Source organism: Crocuta crocuta, unplaced genomic scaffold (genome assembly GCF_008692635.1).
Source record: "Crocuta crocuta isolate KB4526 unplaced genomic scaffold, BGI_CrCroc_1.0 scaffold72, whole genome shotgun sequence".
Classification (NCBI taxonomy): domain Eukaryota; kingdom Metazoa; phylum Chordata; class Mammalia; order Carnivora; family Hyaenidae; genus Crocuta; species Crocuta crocuta.
Window position 1 is genome coordinate 5,342,846 of NW_027529427.1, and position 17,628 is coordinate 5,360,473.

Here is a 17,628-nt window from a genome sequence, read left to right on the forward strand (position 1 = left end):
GGCCCAGATTTCCTCTCTGTACATAGTCAAAGCTATTGCTGTGGTTTGCGAATTGGGCAGAAGCAACAGAGAACCCATGAGTAGACAACACTTCAGAGTTTACAAGTTGCTTCCACGACACCCTCTGTGGGTCATCTTCCCTCTGCAGAACTGGAGACTCGGTGAACATGAGCACCTCCTCCAGAGCAAGGCTGGTGAGCAATAGAACTGGGACTTGTCCAGCCCCTGAACCCTTAAGACTGGGGCCAGAATCACTGTGCTTAGATGTAATCACATTGTTTGCGCTCAGTTTCCATCTACTGCTTGTCAATGTCAGGCCCCCCTGGATCCTGTACATCTGTGCAGCCCACCTCCCCCCATCCCCTCCTTTTGTTCAGAATCCCTCCTGTCCACAGGCCCCCTTGTTTGGAGACATTCTGGAGAGTGATGCATGAAAGGGAATCTAATCAGAGATAATCAATAGGCAATATTAGCAGAGCCAAATGAAGTCCCTGCCTGGATGAGAGTCACCTAGCCCTGGTCAGCAAGCAGCCAGTATCCCTATCTCCATTTCCTTTCGGTTATTAAAATGATTTTCCAAGAGATAGTCCCATCTCGGGAGAGTCACAGACTAATAAAGTGCAGTCAAGCGGCAGGAGAAGCCCCACATCTGGGCCTACCCTCCCATCTTCTATGGCTGCTCACTGGCAAAGCCTCTGTGGCATATTTCTGCAGTCCTGGAAGGACCTTCATTTCCTCCTTGAGCCTTTACTTTTCACTCTGACCCTGAACCCCCAACAAAGCCAGGCAGCCATTCTCCCGTCTCCCACTAAAAAGTCAAGTTTTCCTGGAAAACTCTGAGCCCAGAGTCACAAATAAGCAATGCCGAGCGGCAGAATGAGAGACTCTCAGATCCTCCGGGGCTGGCCATCAGGGAGGATGGGGGGCAGTGGCTGGAGATCACTCCAAGGGAGTACCTTCATTTCACAGAGGAGAAGCCTGAGGCCTACAAGGAGCCACCCGGAACGTTCTGAGAGCAGGAGCTACAGGTGTGCCGGCAACCAACAGGAACGGCATGCAAGCAAGTCAGCGTCCGCTCCTTTGGCGAATATTTATTGGATGTCTCTGGTGGGCCATGGAGCTGTATTCAACACTGAAAGACAAACATAAGTGAGCTATAGAACCTTCCGTCCGGGAGACTGTAGTCTCTGGGCAGGGGAAGCAGACACAAAAACAGATAGGGGTAATGCAGCATGGTAGGTGTGGGCACAGAGAGCTGCCCAGAGATGCAGGAAGCCCAGCGGCCCATGTGTCTGAGTCCTAGAGGCCCTCAAAGCCTGGCATAAGCCATAGCCTGTACTCAGAGCAATCATAGCGAACAGACACAATGTTCACCATGTCCCAGGCATGGTTGTCATCTAATCCTGACCGCCTTCCTCTGAGGAAGATACTCCCGCCAGTTTACAGGTCAGGGAAACTGAGGCAGAGAGAAGCTAGCTGCCTTGCTTGAAGTTACGCAGGCAGGAGAGGGAGAACTGAGGTCCTAGTGTCAGAGTCCACATGCCAGCATGGTTCACGTTCCTCTGCTCCCAGGTGACTGCAGGTCCTCAGGGCACCACGGGCGGTATGAGTCCCCATCCAAGCGTACACCATGCAGCCGGCGGCCTTGGCTCCGAGTCACGTTTAATGACCTCAGGTTCCCCGAGCCCTGGTCCTGCTCTGACCTCCCATGGCTTCTCTAATCCAGGCATTTGCAAAATCACCTTCAGAATTGTTTCCAAGCAACAGAATCATGTACCTTTTCTCTTTGGCCCCACAAAACAAGCATTCCCACCTACTGTGGGCAGAGACCTACATGGAGCTGTTTCTCCCTTTCTCCTTAAGAGGGCCCAGAGTCACCTGCATGTTATCGTCTGGGGCCCAGGGTTCCAAGAACAGAGAGCTATCATTTATAAGCAGCTGCTGCATGCCACATGCCATGTGGGGGGAGTCAGCACGCCATCTCAGACTACCTCACCCAACACTTGCAACAACCCTGGGGAGAAATCCCCACTTAATGGAGGAAAAATTCACACAGGAACAAAGACTTTCAGTAACTCCCTGCAGGTCTCATAGCCACTGGCTGCAGGAGTCAGGCTTCAACCCCAGGTCTGTTTATCTCCAAGGCTGGCTGGCATTCAAGACATCATCCATGACCATGAAACTGACTGGTGAATCTGTGAAGCCTCCTCTTTGGCTTCAAGCACAATGCTGTATCCAACTGAGCTAACCAACCGTGGCCAGAAAGCAATTGTCATAATATCAGAAACCCATTATGACCCAGAAGCCTCTGAAAGATGCTTCAAGAATACATCTGTGAGTTGAAAGCGATGCCGAGCATTATGCTCCCCTGGAAACAGCTACCTGGGGCTCGAAGAGAGCAGAACAATCCTGAGAGGCAGATCCAGCCTCATACAGGCCCTACCAACCACCTCTTGCCTCCCAGACAATTACATCCTCTGAGCTGAGGGGAAGCCGTCCTTGTGGGAAGAACAGCATGACATGACACCAGAAAGGATAATGCAAATGATCTCAGAGTTGCACAAATAGCCCCTTCGTGGATCCACGATTGGTGAACAAGGCAGTCCCACAATGAAGTAATTCGTATTCAAGCCATTTTTCACAACAGCAACCCACAGAAGCCTTAATCTCCACCCTCCTCTCGTGGTTTCTGGAGGCTCTGCCCATATTACATTGACCTTTTCTGGGGTCATCTGTGATTTTCTGAAATAGGCAATGGAGCAAGTCTATTACTAGATTCCAGGGGAAAGGACTGCCAGCTTGAGTTATTAGATTGCAAACATGAATGGTGTGCAAATCTCGTCCTGTCACTTTCTTGATGAAACCCCTTGGTACCTTCTCAGTGCCGAAGGCAAATGTCTCCCTGACACAGCGGCTCCCAAGGCTCTTGACTGTGAGCCCCGGCTTTATCTTCTCACTGCTCTCCCCTGCCTCTAGCCTTTGCTTTTCTCTGCTCTTCTTTTTCAAATGTCCCACACTCTCTGGATATCTTTGGGCTGGCTCCTGCCACGTTGTACCAGATGCCTCCCCATCTCTACCTCCCATGTCCTGCCTCTCCGCTTCTGCAAGTTCCTGTTTAGTTTTTTTATGTTTATTTATTTATTCTGAGAGAGAGAGAGTATGCATGATTTGGGGGAGGGACAGAGGGAGATGGAGAGAAAGAATCTCAGGCAGGCTCTGTGCTGTCAGCATGATCTCAGAAACTGTGAGATCATGACCTGAGCTGAAATCAGGAGTTGGATGCTCAACTGACTGAGCCATCCAGGAGTCCCTGCAAGTTCCTATTTAAGGTCATATTTTCAGAGAGGCTTTCTTGATCTCCTAGCAGTATCTTATTCCCTCAGCCTCTGGCTTTTCTTTTTTAACTTCTTTATTTAATTACTTTTTAAAAATTTACATCCAAGTTAGTGAGCAACAAACTATGTGTCTTTCTCTGACTAATTTCGCTTAGCATAACACCCTCTAGTTCCATCCACGTAGTTGCAAATGGCAAGATTTCATTATTTTTGATTGCCGAGTAATACTCCAATGTGTGTGTGTGTGTGTGTGTGTGTGTGTGTGTACCACATTTTTTTAATCCATTCATCCATTGATGGATATTCAGGCTCTTTCCATACTTTGGCTATTGTTGATAGTGCTGCTATAAACATTGGGGTGCATGTGCCCCTTCGAAACAGCATACCTGCATCTCTTGGATAAATACCTAGTAGTGCAATTGCTGGGTCATAGGGTAGTTCTATTTTTTGTTTTTTGAGGAACCTCCATGCTGTTTTCCAGAGTGGCTGCACCAGTTTTCATTCCCACTGGCATTGCAAAAGAGATTCTCTTTCTCGGCATCCTCGCCAACATCTGTTGTTGCTTGAGTTGTTAATGTTAGCCATTCTGACGGGTGTGAGGTGGTATCCCACTGTGGTTTTGATTTGTATTTCCCTGATGATGAGTGATGTTGAGCATCTTTTCAAGTGTCTGTTCACCATCTAGATGTCTTCTTTGGAAAAGTGTCTATTCATGTCTTTTGCCCATTTCTTCACTGGATTATTTGTTTTTGGGGTGTTGAGTTCGATAAGTTCTTTATGGATTTTGGATACTAACCCTTTATCTGATATGTTGTTTGCAAATATCTTCTCCCCTTCTGACCTCTGCCTTTTCTCTTTTATCTTTATCATTCTTTCTTAGGCTCTGCTCCTTGAGCAGCCTGTAAATTCCAGGAGGGCAGACATATCCATTTTGTTCACTCCTGTGCTCCTGGGAGGGACTCAAGAAATATCTCTGGAATGGAAGAAGTTAGGAAAGACTACTCAGTTCTTCTGGTTCCAGCCAGGACTAGAACTGGAGCTTTCATGGAACAGATGAAAGTGCACCCATGCTTGATCTGAAAATCATGCCCCACCCCAGATAACACGTGATGAGTGTATCTCCCTCCTGCCCCCAAATAGATCTTCCATGTTTTATGGTAACATGATAATCCTAGACCATGCGGCTGTGTATACAACAGAAAATTCCTGCATCTCTCGGTTTTGCTCCTTCCTCCCTGCACAGATATTCTCTCAGGAGACTCAGTCCTTGGCCTGGGCTCAGAGGAGGATCCCTATTGTTCTGTTCTTCTAATGCCTTCTGGCTCACAATGCCACAGTGGCTATGCCTTGGTCATATTAATGACAATTTATGACAGTGGGGAGGTGGCTGGTTATTTCCTATTAGATGTAGCCAAGCAACTCTCATTTAAGCATTATGTGGTTGTTACTGCAGTCAAGATGAGGTTCCCAGCCTGGTCCCCACCTCATCCCTCTTGCCAGGCCCAGAATGTTCTTCCAAGCCACTAACTCTAGCCATCAAAGAAAATAAGTGCTCTAAGTACACAAACTCAGTACATTATTAATCAAAACCAAATATGACTAGAGGAAAATTCTCCTGGGAAAAGCAGCATGTGTTGGATTCCAGACTAAAGTGAACATTTTGGATTACTACTGGTCCTCTCTATGAGAGCCAAGGCTCAGTCTCAAGGTCACTGGGAAGTCCTTTGGCAAGACCACTGGGAAGTGTTTGGAGATACAGGTGGAGTGAGGCAGAAGGTGAGGCCCTACCCAGAGTGCCCAGGTGGTGTTGTGGCATCCCAATAACTGAGGATCTTTTAGTTCTAATGGAAGGACACATATCTGGTGGTGTCAGTCACTGCCTGCTGGAGGGATGGGAGATGGACTTTGAGACCTTTGCAAGTGGTGCACCTGGGTGGCTCAGTCAGTTAAGCATCCAACTCTTGGCTTCAGTTCAGGTCATGATCTCACGGTTCATGAGATTGAACCCCATGTCAGGCTTGATGCTGGCAGCGAGGAGGCAGTGTGGGATTCTCTCTTTCTCCCTCTCTCTCTGCTCCTCCTCAACTCTCTCTCTCTTTCTCTCTCTCTCTCTCTCAAATTAAATAAACATTTAAAAAAAGATCTCTGCAAGCCACTTGTGAGGACTTTAAAGAGCTAATGAACAGGATCCAACAAGCAGGCCACTTCTGCCCAAGGCTTTTGGCAAAAACTCTACATGTGTGTTACCTATGATGCTGTCCCCAAGCTCACTAAGGCCTGCAGCCCTGGGGCCTTGCCAGCCACTGACTGTGGCTCTGATGACAAAACCTGCTGCCCTCCAGCACCTTCAGAGGTGCATAGTCTCAGGCACTGGCATCCAGGTGTGCTTCTTAGTAACAGAGCTGGAATGCAGAACAGAAATATTATTAAAATAAAAATTATACCCAGAATTGCTATTGTGCTTCACAGCTTCCAAACATGCTTTATACTTATCTCCTTTCATCTCTAAAGGGTCTTGTGGATGTGCGGTAACTTGCCCAAAGTCACATAGTGAGTAAGCAGCCCCACTGGGGTTTGCCTCGGTCTTTGGTTCCAATCCCCAAGGCATGTGGCAGAGTTGTCCAGTGACTGATGCTTGCCTTTGGAGGTAGGGACAACAGGGCCTGGATCAAGTGCCCCAGTTTCCTCTGCCAGTTTGCTCTGGCTGCCCTTGAGGGTGAGGTGCTAGCTACAGCCTAGTACTTGGTAAAGACCCTTTTCACTTCTACTGTGAGAAATGACCTATGGTTAGGATCAGGAAGGGTTCTGGGCCTCCTTGAGTGCTGTCATTCTCTGAAAATGACAAGCTGGGTCTTCCTGTGGCATTCACAGATAGCTAGGCAATTCAGGCATATTTTCCTTCTGTTTCAAAGGCTAAATAACTGAAGGACACTAAGGAGGCAAAATCCTCCCCACTCACCCTGATACAGCTTGCATCACCGAGCTGGGTTCACACTACTGCTGTGGGATGGAGTAGGACTGCCTGGTTATGGAGGATGGCTGAGGGACCTCGTTTCTCAGTGTTGGGGCAAGAGTGAGCCCAGCCTGCCCAGAGACTGGCAACCAGGCAGTGTGGGCCATGAGGGCAGGGACGGTGCCTGGGACTCTGCTACATGCCATTACCTAGCTCAGGGCTCATTAAGTAGCCAATAAATGTTCATTAGTCAAACTTCTGATCATTCAACATGTTGTGTCTGAGCCTTAGCTGAATATGAGCCAGTTGCTTCCAAAGGGACGGGATCAACGCAGCCTGAGAGGCTCTAGATGTGGAGCCAGGTGCACTCATTGTGGCTAGACAGATGTGAGATCACCCATCCTCAAGTAGTTTTATCCCAACAGTTCCAAGGGTCTCAGACAAGCTAGACTGCCACACAGCTAGGGTTGCTGTCAGAAACCAGGTATGCAACGAGGTGCTATGCAAGACTCAAGGCAGCAACCAAATAAAATCTGTCTTCAGGAAGAAGTTTCCAGAATCCAGGCTGGGGGACCTCTGTGTAGTGGCAAGGGTGGGGTGGGGTACAAGAACAGACAGAGCTCCCCTAGCGTGTGATACCCAAAGATTAAGGGTAGGAGATCACTCATTGTTGGTGAGGATGCAGAGAAAGAGGATCTCTTTTGCACTGTTGGTGGGAATGCAAACTGGTGCAGCCACTCTGGAAAACGGTATGGAGGTTCCTCAAAAAAAGTTAAAAATAGAACTACCCTATCACCCAGCCATTGCACTACTAGGTATATATCCAAGGGATACATAGGTGTGCTGTTTCGAAGGGGCACATGCACCCCAATGCTTATAGCAGTGCTATCGATAATAGCCAAAGTATGGAAAGAGCCCAAAAGTCCATCGATAGATGAATGGATAAAGAAGACGTGTTATATATTATACAATGGGGTATTACTTGGCAATCAAAAAGAATAAAATCTTGCCATTTGCAACTATGTGGATGGAACTAGAGGTATTATGCTAAGCGAAATTAGTCAGAGAAAGACAAAGATCTTATGACTTCACTCATATGTGGCAGTTAAGATGTAAAGCAGATGAACATAAGGGAAAGGAAGCAAAAATAATATAAAAACATGGAGGGGGACAAAGCATAAGAGAACAAACTGTGAGTGGGGGGTGGGCTAAATGGACAAGGGGCATTAAGGAGGACACTTGTTGGGATGAGCAGTGGGTGCTATGTCAGGGATGAATCACTGGAACCTACTCCTGAAATCATTATTGCACTATATGGTAACAAAGTTGGGTGTTAGTTAAAAATTAATTTCTTTTTAAATTAAATTTAAAATTAAATTTTAAATAAAAGAATAGGAGATCCCTCCATGATCACACTGGCCACTAAGCCAAGCACACACTCCTAACCTGTGACTGATCCAAGGGCTCGTAGCCTGTGACTATTCCAGGACCGGTGACATCAATGGGCTGAGATGTCGCTTAATTTCATTTTGTTATAGAGGTCTGGATTCAGGTTGGGCCTCAAGGTGGGGTGCCAGCTGTAATGCCAAGAGGGGAGGAAGGCTATAGAGACAGAGGAGCAGAGAGGGGCCTGGCAAAGGGAGACAGCCTCCATGGGTGGCTTTTATGAGAGTAACAAGAATGTCAACATCTTCCCAGGGGCACAGATAGAAGGGACAGGAGCCTGATAGTCCTAGAATGGTTCCTGACCACATTCCGTGAAGTCAAGCTGGTCAGCTGGCCATCCTGTCTCCTCCCACCTGCACCCCCATGCTGTTCAAGGGGATGAGCAGAGAGAGGCAGGCTCCTGTCCTTGGAGCCTGTGCTCTAATGGGAAAGAGGGACCGTGCATGCAATGGCTCTCTGAGTGACTCAGGTAGAGCCTCAAATAGGACCACCAATGAGGCCCCAGGGCTGTGGGTCTGGGGAGAAGTAGACTGGGAATGGAAGGGAGAAGTTTCCCCCAAAGACAAAGAAAGGAAGAAGAGAGACAGGAGTGAAAGGCACTAATAGGTTTTGTAGAGTCTCAAAAAAGAAAAAGAAAAAAAGAAAAAAGAAAAGCAAAGTCAGGGACAGAACAGCTTTCATAAGTGAAGTCATCTTTATAGCGTCTCTATTGTCGTGCCGAGACCTCATCTCACACACCCACTTCTATGCAGAACGTGCTCCAAGCAGATATTGCTTATTTTCCACTGAATCAGAGGGAAATTACAAGTCCCCCTAGAGCATTCTCGTGGGCAGGAGAAAGGGGCTGCTGTGGAAGTGCTCCTTCATGCTTCCCCGCTGGCTTCACCCCTGCAGCCCAGGGGCAGACACAGGCAAGGGCAGGGCAAGGGCTGAAGACCCAGGGCCGGAGCAGGCTGCAGGGGTGACTTTCTTCTCCTCTGGTGGTCAGAGAGGCCCAAAAGACCTCTGGGCCTCTGCTCAGCCCAGTCCTCCGCTGTCTGCCAGGGATGTAGGGGTGCCTGCAGGCCCCAACTGCTTGGAGCTCTTCAGGGGTCATCATCTTAGTTGGTTCCTGGCACTGTAGGATTCTATCCCATTGACCATGGATCGAATCCTCCACGAAGTTGGCTGGGCTCTCTGCCCAAAGAAAGGCAGAATGTAGGGGTTCCCCAGTTGCTACCACTGTGAAAACCCACTAATGAGTTTCCATCAACTGCCCTCTGGGGGTGCCCCCACCCCCATGTCCTTCTTCAACCCCCTTCCCTCTCCTAATACAGTCACCGCTGCCTTCTTGAGCTTGTCCTTTTCTGTCCTTGGCTAAGACATGGGGATGGAAGGCACTGTATGTTAACAAAGTTGGGTGTTACTTAAAAATTCATCCATTCATTCGTTAAATTTAAAATTAAATTTTAAAGAAAAGGATAGGAGATCCCTTCCATGATCACACTGGCCACTAGGCCAAGGACAGACTCCTAACCTGTGACTTATGTTCGCTGTACAAGGAGAGGCCTCCAGGCCTGGGTTCAAAGGGATCAGCATGGGCAGCAGAGGGACCACTGGGCAGGACTGAGGTCACAGCCTAGCTCTCCTACAACTCCACTCCTCCTTCTGGGGCCTCAGGGGGCCTTCACCACAGAACAGGTAGGGGTACCCCTGAGCCAAACTCCCAGGACTCTGGGGAAGCCAACAAGTATACAGACGCCACGGGGTTATGAAAGGGTAGGGCCATTACTGCTGGAGTCACTGATCATTTTCAAGGGCACTGCCAGCACCAGAACACCCCACCCACAGCCAAGCCCAGGCCTCCTCTGCCTCCTCCCAACCTCAGGCCTGGTCAGCTCCACCTCTAAACGGCCCTTCTTCCTTTCCAGCACATCTCCCCCAGAGGAGATGACACAGATGAGATCACCTGTCTCAGACGCTAAAGAATAACCAGAAACCAAACCACATCCAGATGCTTCACCGCGCCTGGCAAAGTACATTGTGTTTCCATCCTACAGAGATTTGGTTACCGCACTTGGACCGAGGCTCGAAGTTTTACCTACAGGTCTCTAACGGAAAGTATGATTGGCTGAGAATCGAAACGCAGGACAGCCTTTTACGAGCTAGGGGGAAACCAACATGGGCTCCAACTCAGCACAGATTTTCTCGGGTCCTCTGTGTCCCATTGTACAGTGTCTGCACTGTACAAATCACCAGACCAGGGGCAAGTAGGGACCGAAATCCACATTGCCTGCCAAGCAGAGTCTCCACAGAGCTGTGTGTGTGCCTTCAGGAGGCCCCTTTTAAAACTCAGGCAAAGGCCCCATATCTGCCCACAGAGCCTGCTCCCCTTTTCTCAGTGATGATGGCTCCAGAGAGAATATTTCAGGACTGATGGGAGATAACATAACAGATAACAGATGAGTGAAAATGGGGTTCTGGGTCAAGGGGTGGGCACCCAGCCTGACCCAAATGCTGCTCTGGGGCAACTTTAGGTGAAAATGCCCAGAACTAGCAGCAGGAGAGAAGGAAAGTGAGAGGGTCCAAGATACCACTGACCTCAGAATATTAGGGTCAGGAGGACTCTAGGGTCACCTAGATAGGTCATTTTCAGAGGTGTTTGCTTTGGGTCTTGGTTCCTTTTTATTTCTTTATTTTATTTTTATTTTTTTAGTAGTAGAATCCTTTTTCTTTCTTTTCTTTTTCTTTTTTTTTTTTTACAAATAGTTTATTGTCAAATTAGTTTCCACATAACACCCAGTGCTCATCCCCACAAGTGTCCTCCTCCATGCCCCTCCCCCCCTCCCTCCCACATCCATCAGTCCTCAGTTTTTGTCAGCATTCAAGAGTCTCTCATGGTTTGCCTCTCTCTTGACGGAGGAACAAGTAGAATCCTTTTTCCAAGGCAAGTAAAAACAGGCCAGGGAAGAATTGTTTGTTTGCTTTTTTTATCTGGAGACAGGGGAACTCAGAGTTCTGCCCACCTTGATCCTGGCACCTCCCAGGGCTCCTGAGGACACAGCGTGGAAAACATTCATCTGGTTCAGATCAGCGGTAATAAGACTGAGGCTCAGGAAAGTGACGTGACTTGCCCAAGGTTCAGGGTGTATTGAAGGCAGAGGCCAGCTTAGAGCCCCATGGCTCAGGAGCCTCACCCTGTTCCTTCCCACACAGCAAAGAGGCAGGCCCTCAGGCTCCTTGGCAATTAAATCTTTAAGGCAGCTTGGCCTGGGGCCCTTCCCACAGGTGAGGCCCCTGTCTTCCTCCAGTGATTATTCCCAGCCACAGAAATCTCTCCTCTGGTTGTGCCCTCTTCATGATGGAACCAGAGTCTAAAATCTGAGAGGTGGCAGGCCCAAAGCAATGTCTAGGAGGCTAGACATTTACTAGCTGGGGAAAGGGGCTGCCTTGGGAACCTGGGGCACCATCCTAGGACCCACATGTTTTTCACCTGCGCTCAGTGAGAAGGTTCCATTCAAGGTGGGTGAGCTCGTCGGTGTAGAGGGTGGCAGACCAGGCCAGACACTAGCCAGGAGTGAGGGACCAGGGACGAGCCGCCGTGTGGTGCAGCAAACTCCCAGCACCCTGGCCTTTTGCTAAGACCCTGACGCAGACTCTCCCCAGGGACCCAGGACCACCATCTCCTGCTTTCTCCAGGCCCTCCCAGTGGGATGCACACCCTAGATTTTCCTATTCCTGAGCTTGGCCTTCCTCCAGGCTACACGTAGCCCAGAGCATTCTAGAGCATTCTTGGTTAGTTCCGGTCCTCCCCTGCCTCAATTTCACCACTAAGTCCCTCTTCCCACCCCGTGAGAGTTTGCAGGGGACATGCTATTGGACCAGTCCTGACTGCTTCTACCAAGGAGCTACCTTCTGGGAGCTGGGAGCAGCATCTGTCGCTCCTTTGATCTTCCATTCCAGTGTGTCCTCTAACCTCCTCCCAAGCCCTCCCCTTCCAGAACACCAAGAACATAGGCCATGGCTTCGCTCTAATGTGCATTTATTGAGCGCCAACAGAGTGCGTGGTACTATGCTCAGGGTTCAGAGCCACAGTCTAGTCAAAAGGAGACCAGAGCTAGTACAAAGAACGTTTCATAGCTGCTTAACATCTGTAAGGGATGGGGAATGGGGAGAACTAATCACAAAACAAATTCCTATTTGAAAGCAACAGAATCTCCTCTGAGAGTAATATATATTCTACACACACGCACACACACACTTACACACACACACACAAATACACACACACACACACACCCTGAATGAACACAGAGATATACCCACGTGGTTGTATATGCATGCATATACAGGTGTTGTGGGTAAATAAACTAATGTATATGCCGCACACGCACACGCACCCACACACCACCGCACAGACAGGTAATCTGGCTTATGCTATCAAAGACACTATGTCTCCAGGTTCTAGTGAAGCAATCTGTCCTAGATGCCTGCAGCATGCAAAACTTGGAAGTTCCAGAGATTCACAGTTAAGGAGGACAAATGGGTATACATGTATACTTTTCCATCCTCGGGGGCCCCAGACACAGCACTGGAGATTGCTCTTTGTTGGCGACAACAGAACCTCTGTGAAGGGCTCCCAGAGCAGAGCTGAGGAGCTGGAGGCTCTCTGTCCAGTGGCAAGGCCCACGGGAGCCCTGGTGTGTTCACCAATCTTCAAGGCAGAATTTAAAAACTCTGGTTTTGGAGTGTGTAGTCCTGCAAACGGTGTTCCTTGTTACAGAGCCGCAGATCAAGGTAAGAGTTTCTCTTCTCGCTAGCTCTCTGCAGCTTCCCACATATGCTAACGCATTTTGTAGTCATTAGATACAGATGTTTCACACAGCTGTCCCTTAAAATCCAAATCTACCGTGAAATCGAGGTCTCGCTACAAAGGAAGAGCAAAGGGTCCCAGCATTAGTGTGGTAGCAAAGGCAAGCACAACCCCCTCCCACAGGCAGAGGGATGGATGGGTAACTACCGTGTCTAAGGTTTTCTAGCTAAGGGGTTCCCACGAACAGCCCTCGAGAATCTATTCTGGTGCCTCATTATCCACACAGGAAGTTCTTTGATTTCTAACCTAAAGCCTTCCTGTTATAATATAGAAATGTTCCCTCTGATTTCATCCCGAGAGAAAACAGAGTGGGGTGGTTGAGTCTTCTGTGGCACAACCCTGAAAGCATTTTCTAGACGCTTTTAATACACACCTTTGCACCCGCAGTTGCTCAGAAAGAATCACATGATCCCCGACCCACCAGGCGTGCTGAAGAAATGCAAACCAAACATCTTCCAGGCCACCAGAAGCTGTTATTTCCTGGCTTGGCTTGTTCGAAATGAGCTGAAACCCATGGCAACAGCCTCCGTGCCCAAAGCCCCTTGGATGCAGAACTGGAGGCTGAACTCAAGGCTGAAAGTCCAGAGCGGGGCCTTGAGAAAATCTATCACCCTTGAGTTTCAAGGGGCCATGGTTGGAGGCCTTCAGTTATACATAGTCAGATTCAAAGCCGGCTTTCTACTGCTCCTCCCCCAGTGCCGTGTCTGGTTGTGCACAAGGCACTCAGGGCACCTGGATGAGGGAGTCCTGGGAGCTCCAGAGAGCCAGCTACATGGGTCCCTTCTTCCCTCTGACCTTGGCCCAGACAGAAACTGCCTTAGCACTTACCACATTTTTGGCATTTGGCTTCATAGATATGGTCCCATAGATTTCTTCCCCCCTCCGGACAGTGAGGTAATCTTCCAAGTAGAAGACAGTCTGCTTCCAGTGGGTATAGGGGGCATCAGGGGCTGAGGGGAGATGAAAACGGAGGTGGGAAGAAAGAGTCAGAGAAGATGTCTCCAGAAGGACTGAGGCTGAGACCTTGCCTATAAGTTGTGGGGCTTCTTCTGGGATTCACAGAACCAACTCCCAGCACTTATTCAGGGTCAAGGCTCCCAGCCCTTGGGGGCTGCCTCCAAGCCCCAGAAATTCCACTCAGCCCCAGGAAGGGCTCCTCCTTCCATCAAATTCCCATCTCCTCTGGGCTGCTGATCTTAGCTGGGAATCAGAAGAGAAAGGAGCAGATATTACAAGTTCCTTCCAAGGGGTGGGATGAATACCCTCTCGTCAAGGAAACTCATTAACACAAAAGAATCTCAAAAGGCTACTGTTTTTAATTAGTTCAACAGTGTGAAGACATTCAGACAGCCTAAGAGGGAGATTGGTAGAATAAGCCATCCTGTTTCCCTTTAAATGACATCAGGTGTGCAAATTCCGTAACTAAACCAGTGCCCCACCAACACCCCAATCCTACGCCTAGACTTCCCTGCCACTTCTCTGCCCTAGAACCGAACCTGGTCCCCTTGGCCCACGCCCATTGTGGGGTTTCAGCTGCATCCTTTAACTGGATCAAAAAGAAGTGAGAGATATTTCTCGTCCTACAGCCCCAGCACTGGTCCACAGCTCACTGCTCCTGCATGATCCAAAGGCACACCAATACTGGTGCCTCCCCACTATTTGCCATTAAATCCCATCCATCCTCTCTCAGCACACTACATGCTCTGCAGCCAGAAAAGGGGTCCTGCTTATGGGCCATCTTCCTCAGTAGCAACTATCTTTGGGATACCCTTCCCCTGAGTTCATCAGTCTCTCCTTTCCTCATCCTTCAAGGTCACTTCCTCTGGAAAGCCTGGCCTGGCTGCCCACCCTGAGCGTAGGTTACCACAGTGCCTATCATACTGCAGCATAAATGCCTTTGTCTTTTTTCAGCTGTGTGCTTCCTTCACAAGGGTATAATTTCCATGAGGGCAGGTGCCATGCCAGACTTGTTCACTGTTATATACTCAGTGCCTACCACCACACTTGGTAGATCTGTAACTGCTGAATAAATGAATGATGGTAAAAACCTAAATAGTAGACACTTTGTTATGCTTCAAGGTACCCATAGATGTTCAATTACATCGGAGACTTTGAAAACTATAGACAGTAGAAGAGCCCATTGTAGTAAGATCCTCTTGGCCCTTCAGGATCTTACCTTCCTCCACCTGATGTAGGTCTCATTAATACTGATTTCCTCTTTGCTTGGGACCAGAGCTAAAAATGAGAAGACTTGGGGAGCATAATAGTAAGAGCCTTTCAAATACTTCAAAAGCTGTCACATGGAAAGACATATATGGCCTTATATATGGCATTGGAGGCAGAACACAGGTTAATCCTTGGGAGTTACTAGAAGGCAGATTTTTAATTCACCAGGAAAAATTAGGGCTGTTCTGCAATCACCTGAGCCACCCGAGATCCAGCTTTGAGGTGTTCCTACAACAACCACTGACTGGAGATTTATCATGGGCTGAGTCTGATCAGATCACCTCTAAGGTCTTACAAACTCCAAGATCTATTTAAAAGGTGATGAAGAGTCTTTTTTTTTTTGCCCTTTTCAATGAACTGGCTTGATCAAATGTCAATGGTCTGGTTAAAGACTTGGGTAGCCTTCAATGTATGCATTTTGGAAATCAGTGCAAACTCAAGGTCATGTCAGGGAAAAGCAGCCTGAGCATTTGGAAAGGCTTGAAGGAGGATCATATACTTGCAGTCTATGGCTTTTAGATCCTAGATACCCAAACATATCCAGCCTTCATGGCCTCTAAAGCATATTGCTGTCGACAGACAAAGCCCACCCCGTCCCAGCCCCTTCCCTGCCAACTACATCTAAATAAATTTTCAAAAGATAGTCTCTTGTGTGTGCAGAGAATGGCAGTGTATGACTGACAGAACTCTCACCCCCACTTCCTCCTACACCAGCTCAGACAGGTGTCTCTCCTATTCTTAAAGACCTTCAGGCAAGGGGATTCTGTCACCTAATCAGATGCCTTAAGAGAATCCCAGAGATTCACTGGCTCAGGTGTGGCAGCCATCAAACTTAGATGCGTCTGATAGTAGTCCAAAAAATACACCAGCCTTGGTTTGGAGGCAAGCGGGTGTTTTTTTCACCCTTGACAACATAAAAAGCTTGAGAGCCTTCCCAAACATTTTTTTCCCATGATGGGTCCATCAGCTGTGGACGAATCATCTAGACCAGTTTTCACAATACTAATTATCCATTGAGCTGTCCAGGAGAAACTGATTAAAATTCAGATGTCTTGACTCTATTCCTAGAGACTTGAATTCAGTCATTTTGGGGGATGTGAAGGGAATAGACTTGCCAAGACATAAAAATCTCCCCTCAGGTGCTGTAGACACAGAGCATGGCTGAAATCACTGTACAAACCCACTCTTTTGCATCTAACAACATCTCTTGGGTGGGCAAGAGTAGAAAGGACATTTAATTAGGCAACAACAAGCCCAGTTTCTTGCCTCTAGGTTGCCATGTGTTTGCGTCTGGGGCTCATTTGCTACATCTGCAGAATGTGGGGCATGATATCCATCTCCCCAAGTACTTTGAGAGTTAGATGGGATGAGAAGGGGGAAAGAATATGACCAAATCTCCTGCTGTGCCCAAGACAGTTCCAGTTTACTTGTCTTCCTGGGATAACTATTAATAGCTTTCCCTTTCACTATCAGAAGTGTCCTTAATTGAAAGATAAATATGGTCTCCCTACCATGACACATTAAGCCCACGTGAGAGTATTGATAAGCCATTGTATTATGTGGTTATAATCATTATGGGAAGTGGCATATCATTTTATTTATCCATAATCTATGGCTCTGGCCTTCAAAGATGTGCTGCCTCACTCTAGTGGTCTAGAATATCCTGGGGAAGTATCCAGAAAGGTGCTAGGTGCAAGGGTGAGCAACCAACACAGGGCTGTGGATGACATCTAGAATTCTCATCAGTGAATAAGTCCTTCCCTCCCTCCCCTGCCCCAACTATAACCTTCTAGATCATGTAATTGTCTTTCAGTTTTCCCTATTATGAAGATATCTTTATACTCTTAATATCCTTACCACACACGCCAACCTCCCCTTTTCTCCTTCCCCTTCACAGTCTCTCTGGGTTGTGGATTATGGACAGCTTTTGCTCTATATTCCAGGACTGCCCCCAACATTCCAGGTATATAAGCATTTATTCATGTATGCATTCCTTCATTCAACAAACATCAATTCAGGATGCCTATTAGGTCCCAGATATGGTCCTAAATTTGGAAAACAGCAACCTATACAGCCTTGTCTCCACCTCACATCCTGCATCCTAATGAGAAGACACTCAGGCTGCGAGGTCATCCTTGTGACCAAGGATGGGGATGTGGAGCTCAGGGGGCTGTGGGAACAAATGGCAAGGGCCTTCACAAGAAGATTTTCCCCGTGCTTTTGGAAAGGGAGTGGAATCCTGCTTCCTGTTTCACTTTGCAATGGCTACGTGGCTGGTAGCTTTGTCTGAAATTTAAAATTTTCTAGCTATAAATTTGTAATTATATTTCCTGGGGGGTCAGAAGCTTTTTGGAGAATGAAAGCCTATGCACCAAGAAGCTTCTTTGACCTGAGGCAATGACTCGCTATCACCAGATGGCAAAGAGGGAAGGGGCTGCTAGGCATCTAGGTCCAACTGCATCATCTCATAATGAGTCTGAGGCCCAGAAAGTAACTTACTCAAGGCCCATCTCCTATGCCTGGCCACCCTACCTGGCTGACTCCTGGAAAGGCTAAGACTCNGATGTGTCCAAGGGCCAGGACAGCTGCACGCACTGGCTGGCACAGCCTGGAACCCTGTGCTCCTGTGCCCATTTTCAACAGCTTCTGCCTGATACTGCAGAGAGGAGACGCCAGAGCCATTAACAGGGATTGTTTTTCAAGCAGCACAATATGTGATGTGCTTGCGAGTGCTCCCCCCCCCCCCGCCCCCCGCTGCCTCCCCTGCAGAGCCAGCTATGGCTGGGCTGAGATAGAGAACTCAGCCTGTGGTCTGT

At 48.3% G+C, this 17,628-nt stretch overlaps 1 protein-coding gene across 2 annotated transcripts in view; it reads right to left on the reverse strand.

Annotated features, from left to right (window-relative positions):
• Window positions 1–11,738: 11,738 nt before the first annotated feature.
• Window positions 11,739–17,628, reverse strand: part of PRMT8 (protein arginine methyltransferase 8) — a 98,442-nt gene continuing 92,552 nt past the window's right edge. For both annotated transcript variants that reach the window (XM_077758993.1, XM_077758991.1), the window contains exons 9-10: window positions 13,415–13,536; window positions 11,739–12,640 (exon numbers count right to left, since the gene is read on the reverse strand). In XM_077758993.1, the coding sequence (XP_077615119.1) occupies window positions 12,557–12,640; window positions 13,415–13,536 (206 nt within the window). In that variant the 3' untranslated portion in view covers window positions 11,739–12,556. The remainder of the gene's footprint in view (window positions 12,641–13,414; window positions 13,537–17,628) is intronic.